At 54.0% G+C, this 9,154-nt stretch overlaps 1 protein-coding gene across 1 annotated transcript in view; it reads left to right on the forward strand.

Annotated features, from left to right (window-relative positions):
• Positions 1-3,414, forward strand: part of GREB1 (growth regulating estrogen receptor binding 1) — a 57,012-nt gene extending 53,598 nt beyond the window's left edge. The window contains exons 31-32 of the mRNA XM_054727913.1: positions 889-1,027; positions 2,822-3,414. Coding sequence (XP_054583888.1) covers positions 889-1,027; positions 2,822-2,985 — 303 coding nt within the window. The 3' untranslated portion in view covers positions 2,986-3,414. The remainder of the gene's footprint in view (positions 1-888; positions 1,028-2,821) is intronic.
• Positions 3,415-9,154: the final 5,740 nt, after the last annotated feature.

The following is a 9,154-nucleotide window of genomic DNA, read 5'->3' on the forward strand; positions in this document are numbered from 1 at the left end:
TATATTTTAAAAAAAATCAGGAGTGTCCATTCCCCATGGGCAGCCTGACCAGTCCCATCGCAGTAAGAACAGGGATTGCACAGCACAGGGGCCTCTGCACCAGGTACTCGCATCAGGAGCCTTCCATCGGTTTCGCGGGGAAGGTGAGCGGGTTGTCTCGCCAGCCGGCCCCTCCCATCTTCCAGGCGCTCTGCACCCAGGATTAGCAGCTGAAGGAATTGGTCCCGTCGAGTCCTTTTCTCTCTTGTGCTAAGTTTCAGGTCCTCCAGTGCTCACCCGCGTTTTACACGGCAGGTGCAGCCGTTTCAAATCACGTCAGTCCGTCTCAGATCTGGTACACGTGTGTTCATGTATCCCCAGGAGAGCATGTGAATGGTTTAACCCAATATTATATGCTAGGAATCAAACCCAACGCTGATGCCAAAACATTTCTTTTAAAAAAAATCTATATATATATATATATATATATATATATTTATTGATTTCAGAGAGGAAAGGAAAGGGAGAGAGAGAGAAACATTAGTGATGAGAGAGAATCATGGATCAGCTGCCTCCTGTATGCCCCCTACTGGGTATCAAACCCACAACCCGGGCCTGGGCCTTGTCTGGGAATCCAGCCATGACCTCCTGGTCTATCCTCAACCACTGAGCCGTACTGGCTGGGTGTCAAAACATTTCCGATTCTCCGATGAGTTAATGCATAGATAAACCGGGATAAATCTCTGGGAATTGAGTTTTAGGCTCAATTTGGAAATAATACAAACAATATGGTTTCTGGTCCCCCAAAACCTTGAGCTTGGCCGAGCGGTTGGCACGTTAGCTGCGAAGCCGTGGCGTGGCGTGGCTGAGCCGGTCACGGAGAGCCGTGTCCCCTCGGCCGTTTTCCAGATCTCCGTGTGCTACGTGAGCTCCAGGCCCCACTCCCTGAACGTCAGCTGCTCCGACTCCACCTTCAGCGGGCTCCTGCTCTACCTCTGCGACTCCTTCGTGGGGGCCGGCTTCCTGAAAAAGTTCCATTTCCTGAAAGGTAAGTTCCCACCCTCCGCTGACCCTGGCCCTGACTTCAGTGCTTGTCACCTGCGGCCTCTGAGGAGGTGGCTCCTGGTCGTAGTCCTCCTTCCCCAGTGGGTGCCGGAGGCTCAGAGAGGGACCGAAACCTCCAGGAACGTCCGGGAAGGTGGGGGCGGGGTTCTGGGGCGCGCTCTCCCCGCCGCCCCCACCCTGGCCTGTTTAGGTGGAGATGAGACGTATCCTTTCTTTTAGGCAAAAGGCAGAGATGTTTCTTTTCAGTGTATATTCTTTTTAAAAATATATATATATTTTCATTGATTTCAGAGAGGAAAGGAGAGGGAGAGAAAAAGAAACATCAGTGATGAGAGAGAATCATGGGTCTGCTGCCTCCTGCACTCCCCACACTGGGGATCAAGCCCACAACCCGGGCCTGTGCCCTGACCGGGAATGGAACCGTGACCTCCTGGTTCATAGGGCGATGCTCAACCACGGAGCCACAGGGCCGGGCTCAGTGCAGATCCCTAACACCCGCCCCAGGTCCCCACAGATGTCTCCTCCTCTGGGAAGGCGAGTTCCTCCTCGTCATCTTGGGATATGGATGCTTCTGGACTTTTATGCGAATCTTTCTCCTGCTGCAGTTGGTTTCTTGTGAGAGTGTTCGGAGTGGCAGCCGTTCATTCCGTGTGACTTTAAGACGACACCCAGCTCAGCGGAGGGCCCTGACCGATGTGCTTTCACTCAGTTGCCCTTCACGCTGACCTTGTCCAGCAGGTGTTCCCTGAGCCCCGCACAGGCTGAGCCCTGGGTAGCCAGGGGCTTACAGACATCTCTGCCCTGGGGCAGTGGTCAGCAAACTCATTCATCAACAGAGCCAAATATCAACAGGACAACGATTGAAATTTCTTTTGAGAGCCAAATTTTTTAAACTTCTTCTAACGCCACTTCTTCAACATAGACTCGCCCAGGCCGTGGTACTTTGTGGAAGAGCCACACTCAAGGGGCCAAAGAGCCGCATGTGGCTCGCGAGCCGCAGTTTGCCGACCACGGCCCTGGGGGAACAGTTTGTCTAAGGGAGGGCAGGCCATGTAGGAGGAAGGGAGGAAGGTAGACAGGTAGGTGGTAGAGGGACACAGCCAGAGCTACGGAATGAGTGGGCATGAAAGATGTCTTGATTGTGCTCGGATTCGAGAGGAGGGAAAACTCACCTGGTGGGCAGGTGGGGGCAGGTGGGAGCTGGTCGCCTCGAGTGGGAGAAGAAGGTGGTGTGGGCCTTGTAGGGCTGCAGCGGAGAGAGCTTGGTTTGCATCCGACCAGTCTCTCTCCTTCTCTCTTCCCCTCTTCGCCAACGTTTCCTCCGCCTCCATGTTATCTATCTCACTGGCCGATCGCCTCGCCGAGTCTTTCTGGCTGAGATTGGGAAGCATTCCCAAAGAAGCGAGGCCCTTGTACATCTGCCCCCCGCCCCCCCCTTCCAAGCGCAGCCTCTTTCTTTTTAAATATATTTTTATTGATTTTTTACAGAGAGGAAGGGAGAGGGATAGAGAGTTAGAAACATCGATGGGAGAGAAACATCGATCAGCTGCCTCCTGCACACCCCCTACTGGGGACGTGCCCGCAACCAAGGTGCATGCCCTTGACCGGAATCGAACCCGGGACCCTTCAGTCCGCAGGACGACGCTCTGTCCACTGAGCCACACCGGTTAGAGCTGCCTCTTTCTTTCTGCGAGCCGGCAGGGCCCAGGCGGTAGGTGTGCGCGGGATAAACGCGCCCCTTGTCTTCACACGCCTCCCTCTGCCGTTGTCCGTGCAGGGGCGACCTTGTGCGTGATCTGTCAGGACCGGAACTCCCTGCGCCAGACCGTGGTCCGCCTGGAGCTGGAAGACGAGTGGCAGTTCCGCCTGCGCGACGAGTTCCAGACCGCCAATGCCAAGGAGGACCGGCCGCTCTTCCTTCTGACCGGCCGGCACATCTGAGGGGGACCCCGCGGGGTTTCCGGGAAGAGGGGAGCCTTCGGCACCTCATGCTGTTGAGGCGAAAGGGAGAATTGGAGCCATGGGGTGTTGGAACAGAAATGCGCCCCAGACACTGTCTGGCAAGTCCCTCGTGGCGCGCCCAACGCCCAGGCATGATGGAGACCCACGAGAGGGACGGGCATCTGTGGGTGGCGAGCGGCGGCCACGCACACCCGCCCTCCCGGGCCCGGGCCAGTGGCATCGCCCTGGGCCACGCCCAAGTCCATCTCACGAAGAACAAAGTTCCGCCTCCTGTCGTGCCATCCGTATGCTTCCAGGGACAAACCTGACTTTTCTTAGTTCCAAATCGCTCGGATCATCTCACAAGGATGCCAGTGTTCCAGACGATGGGGATGATGCGAGCCGCGTAGGTTTCCTCACCGTCTACTACAAAGCAATATTTTAAAAAAGAACGCTTTCGCCGTAAAGGCTGGAGGCAAGAAAAAACAAAACAGTGGGTCACTGAATAAGAATTGTGTCCTTGCCTAGAAGTTTGCTTTCTAAAAAGCCCAAAGGTATCAACTTGAATCAAGTAAAACAAATGGTTTTACTTCAGAGCAAATACGAGTCTATTCAGATAGTATAGGGTAGACACCCTACCTCTTAGAAAGGGCGAAAGGGAGGAGAAACTCTTTTCTTGAAAAGATTGCAGGAAGGAAACCGGGATACAGAGGTGGGCTGACCTTAAGACACAGGATCTGCCTTACAAAGGAAAGAGGACCAATGGTTTACTTGAAACAAACAGTAAAAACAACCAAAGGGATATGTCCTCGGCTTGGTAAGAACTAGACTTCTGACCACAATTTTTTAAAGCTCAGTTTTTAGTTCCTAAACAGCTTGACTTTTCTCACGAATGCTGGGTCGCTGACCCGAGAGGCAGGGGGGCAGACAGATGACAGTAGGGATGTTCCATGATACACTTTCACTTACCTGCCAGAATGTTTTTAAAAAAATACTTCGATTTTTAGAGAGAGAGGCAGGGAGTAGGGTGCGTGTGTCGTCTCCCCCCACCCCCCACGACCTGCGTGGTTCAGGGTTCAGGGTTCAGGTTCAGGGTTCGGGCTCTGGAGGAGGCCGCACACAAAGAAAGAGACTAGAAAATATCAATTTGGGAATATTGGGAGCCAGGCAGGAGCCCAACTCAAGGGGAAGGACTCCACCCCGCTCTGGCCTTGCTATCCCTTTTATTAAGACTATGGGATCCACCCATAGCCCTTAGGCAGGCAATTCCAATAATAGCCAATCAGCAAGGATTTACATAAACCTAGAAGGTGGAAGTAGCTTCCGCTCCCTTTGTCTCAACTAGACAGTGGGTGGTTGGCTCTGACCTTTCAGAGCTTCAAGGTTGACCAGCCTTCCTGGTTCCTGGTCCACACCTCTGCTGGTGAAGGCAATGGGCGGCTTCCAACAGTAGGGGAGAGAGAAACATCGATGTGAGAGCAGGTATCGAGCCTGCAACCTGGGCCTGTGCCCTGACCGGGAATTGAACCGGCAACCTTTCGCTGCGTGGGATGGTGCCCCACCAGCTGGGCCCCGCAGGCCAGGGCCAGATGCTTTTACACCAGAGTCGTGGAGCCCTGCCTCCAGGCCGGGCGTTGGACCACCCGGATGATCTTGATGGGTCCTTCCCACAGCCGGTGTGGGTGGGTGGAATGACTCTCCCATTTGAAAGATGAGAAGGTTGAGGTGCGGAGAGTGCACAGCGCTGGAGAGGAGCGCGAGCCCCCCTGCTGGACTCGGGTGCCCAGAGCCCGTCTTCCCCGCACCACCCCGCCCTTGGAGCCGCCTGTCGCCGCAGGAGACGCATGACGATGCTGGAAAGCCGATCCTAGAAGGCGTTGTCATCTGCCCGTCTTAGGCTCTTATAAGCACTCTCATGGATAACGTGCGAGAAGACGCTGTTTTACAAGATGATGCCAAAGAATGAATGCCAGCCCTTTCTCCCCTAGGAAATAAAAAGCCCATGAGTATAAGAGACTTAGAACAACATTTATGAAACCACCCCCTTGTACATGTCATTATTCCTATTTTGGAATAAAAACATACCTTCTTTAGTTACATTTGTCTTTTGTACATAGGCAATGTTGTGCTGTTCTCCCCATTTTATTAATTTAAACTAAAACCCAAAAAACCACCCCAAACGAATATCCTTGTTGGTTCCAGTCTTGCAGATAAAACGTACGCGTTTGTTCCTTTGGGGGCGGGGGCTATGGACATCCTTTTGCGAGGAAGCTGTGGGGCCACTGCTTTCCAGGGCTGCCAGCTTCATAACCGAACAGCATGACGGAAAAGAGAGTTTTGGAAAGGAAATAAGACTGACCCCACGCAGGTGGGGCAGAGTAACATGAGGAAGTCACAGAGAGAGAGAAGGCAAACAGGTGGACATGGAGGGAACCGTGGCTGAACATGTATGAAGGAGCGTGCCACGCAGGACGGTGGCTTTCGGGGTGCTCTGAGCTCCCCTGTGGCTAAAGCTGAAAGGGGACCCGCGGCTTCTGTTAGGAGGTTCATGGGAAATACAGGAGTCGATTCCTCCCGGCTCTTCCTGCCACACTCCCCGCACTCCGCCGGCTGAGGCAGAGCGTGGCCAGAGGGGTGTCTAGACTAGAGAACATAACTCAGGGAGGAGACAGCCGTTTTCCATGACAAGCTTTGTATTTAATATTTTTTGACTTTATAAAATCTATATCTTTACAGGCTCCCCAGGTAATTCCTTTTTTTTTTTTTTTTAATCCTTACCCAAGGATATTTTTTCATTGATTTTTAGGGAGAGTGGAAGAGAGAGGGAAGAAAGAGAGAAACATCGTTGTGAGAGAAACACATCGATTGGTTGCCTCCTGCATGCTCCCCGACCAGGGCCCGGGCCAGGGAGGAGCCTGCCCTTGACCCAAATTGAACCCTGGGCCCTTCAGGCCGACGCTCTAGCCACTGAGCCACACCGGCTAGGGCTCCCCAGGTCATTCTTACACCCAGTAACGTTTGGCCACCACTCCCGCGAGAGTGGGAAGAGCACAGACTGAGTTCATTTTAAATTCTGGACTTCTGACGACACTTCCCCTCGCCTGGAAAACGGAGGCCCAGTTTTCTGGGTGTCCTGAGGATTAGAGGTGAAAACATAGGCCGTCTGCTCCCTTCTCCCCCTAATCTGGATGGAAACCTGGACCATGGCGGGAGTCACTAGCATGGGGTGCAAGCAGGAGGCAGGCTGTGGCATCCCATCCACAGCCTTCAGCTCCTGCTTCTGCCCCGCACTGACAGCCATGGGTGGGGCCAGGCCAGGCCTAGTGAGGCGCCTGGAGGAGGACAGCAGGGGGCAGGTCCTGTCTGATGTCAGCAGGTGGCTGGCACGCAGGGGCTGGCACAGGGCCAGGCAGCACTTAGTGCTTGTGCCAGCCACACAGGGCATAGGTGCACACCATGAAGCAGTAGGTGCAGCAGCCCAGGTCTCCAGAGACCCAAGGGTAGTGTAACCACATGAGGTTGTAGTTCCATGGGCACGCTGACCATCACCATCATCATCATCATTGCCATCACATCATCACCACCATCTCCATCATCATTATCATCACCATCATCACCACCATCACCAGCATCATTATCACCATCATCATCATCATTATCACCATCATCATCATCTCCATTTTCACCATTATTGCCATCATCATCACCATCATTACCATCACCATCACTATCACCATCACCATCATCATCATCATTACCATCATCATCATCACCATCATCATCATCGCCATCAGTGCCATAACCATCATCATCATCGCCATCATCAGTGCCATCACCATCATCACCATCACTATCATTGCCATCATATCATCATCACCACCATTATTATCACCATCACCATCGCCATCACTATCATCATCATTGTCACCATCATCACTATCACTATCGCCATCATCATCACCACCATCATCATCTCCATCACTATCATCATTGTCGCCATCATCACCATCACCATCATCATCATCACCATCACTATCATCATCATTGTTGCCATCATCACTATCATCGCCATCATCATCATCAGCAGCAGCAGCAGTGTAGAGAGAGCAGGGCTGAGCATGAGGTGGCTCAGCTGCCTTGGAGCCGTGTCCATGGCTTCAGCACTAGGGGTGTGGACAGCGCATTGCTCCCAGCCTAGAGCCAAGATGAGCAAATGGAGCTCCGTGCCCAGAGGGCGTGCCCACATCAGCTGGAAGTCCAGGTTCATCGCTGGGCTGGGCTGGGCTGGGCTGGGGTTGGGCCCCCCTCGGGCTGCTGGTCTCCATCCCCCTGCCTCAGCCTACGCTCCCTTCTCAGGGTCTGGAGACTGGGGAGCTCCCCGAGGGTGCCCCGAGCAAACGCAAGATCACACAGATGTTTGCAGCAGACTTGTTTACAATTGCCAAAACCTGAAGGCAGCCAAGATGTCCTTCGGCAGGTGGATGGATAAATGCACTGTGGTCCTTCCACGCAATGGAAGATGGTTCTGTGCCGAAAAGAAATGAGCTATTGAGCCATGAAAAGACATGGAGCTGGGGCAGGTGGCGAGGTGAGCACAGGATTTTCAGGGCAGTGAAGCTACTCTGTAAGGTACTCCAGTGATGGATCTATGTCATTAGACAGTTGTCAAAACCATAGAATGGCCCGGCCAGGTGGCTCAGTGGTTGAGCATCTACCTATGAACCAGGAGGTCACTGTTCGATTCCCGGTCAGGGCACAGGCCCGGGTTGCGGGCTTGATCTCCCGTAGGGGGCGTGCAGGAGGCAGCCGATCCATGATTCTCTCTCATCATTGATGTTTCTATCTCTTCTCCCTCTCCCTTCCTCTCTGAAATCAATAAAAATGTATTTTTTAGAAGGCCATGGAGTGTACAGCACGAGCCCTAGGGCTTGGGGTGATAGCGACGTGTCAATGTCAGTTCGTCGGTTGTAACAAACGGGCCACTCTGGTGTGGGATGTTGATGGTGGGGAAGGTTGTCTAGGTGTGGGAACAGGGACATAGGGGAACTCTCCTTACAGCTCAATTTTTCTGTGAACCTAAACTGCTCCAAAAAAGCCACTAGTAAACACACAAGACATTTAGTTTATTAATTGAAAAAGAACCTGATGTGACTGTTTTCCATGCTGTGTCCTCCCCACGGTGTGGGGCACTGTTGGAACTGAGGGTGAGTCGGGCCTGGAACCTGTTCCGAGAGCCCCTGAGGCGGCTGGGATGCTGAGTCATGAACCCAGGGAGCTCCCCTCTGGGATGCTGAGTCATGAACTCAGGGAACTCCCTCAGGGATGCTGAGTCATGAACTCAGGGAGCTCCCCTCTGGGATGCTGAGTCATGAACTCAGGGAACTCCCTCAGGGATGCTGAGTCATGAACTCAGGGCTCTCCCCGTCGCTCCGTGTCCGCTAAGGGGAGGACACAGCATGGCCCACTGACCCTCACGTTCCACCCCTCCGGCCAGGCGAGCCTCTCTGAGCCTGTTTCCGCTTCTGGGGAATGATGGCCCTAACCTTGAGAATGAGAGCGGGAAAGCACTGGCACGTGGAAGGGATCAGAAACGTCCGGCCAACCGTGTCCTCTCCCTGAAAGGCCGGAGGGTGGCGCAGCCATCACGGATGCAGAGGTCAGGGAAGGCTCGGGAGGACTCACCTGGGCCCAGGGAGCGGGCACGTGGGAAAAGGAAGCGAGGCGGGAGAGGCATTCTGGGAAGAGGTCATCGCATGAGCGAAGGTTTAGAAAGGGCAAACCCCAAAGTGCTCTTGGGGGCTCCCAGGGGACTCCCAGGCTCTGTGCTGGGAGCCTGGGGGGCCGGGGACACAGGGCGGGAGTGTTTCAGGGGAAGGTCAGCCTGGCCCCGCGGTCCTCCGGGGCGGGGACGGACTCCCCGGGAGCCCTGTTGTAGGAGAAGGTGGGGAGCCTGCAGCTGATGGAAACCCAAAGTAAAACGGAGGCTCAGTTTTGCTGTCTGTGAAATGGAGCTGCTACAGCCTGCCTCAAGGTGACTGCGAGGATTCCTGGCTGCTACCGTTTCGTGAAGGTCTGATAGGCGCCAGGCATCGGGCCGAGGTGCAAGGCCTCAAGCGCCCCCACCACACCCCGCTGAGAGGGAGCCTATTTTTATCCCGTGTTTCCCAGA

The sequence above is a fragment of the Eptesicus fuscus genome, chromosome 16 (genome assembly GCF_027574615.1).
Source record: "Eptesicus fuscus isolate TK198812 chromosome 16, DD_ASM_mEF_20220401, whole genome shotgun sequence".
In the NCBI taxonomy this organism is placed as follows: Eukaryota; Metazoa; Chordata; class Mammalia; order Chiroptera; family Vespertilionidae; genus Eptesicus; species Eptesicus fuscus.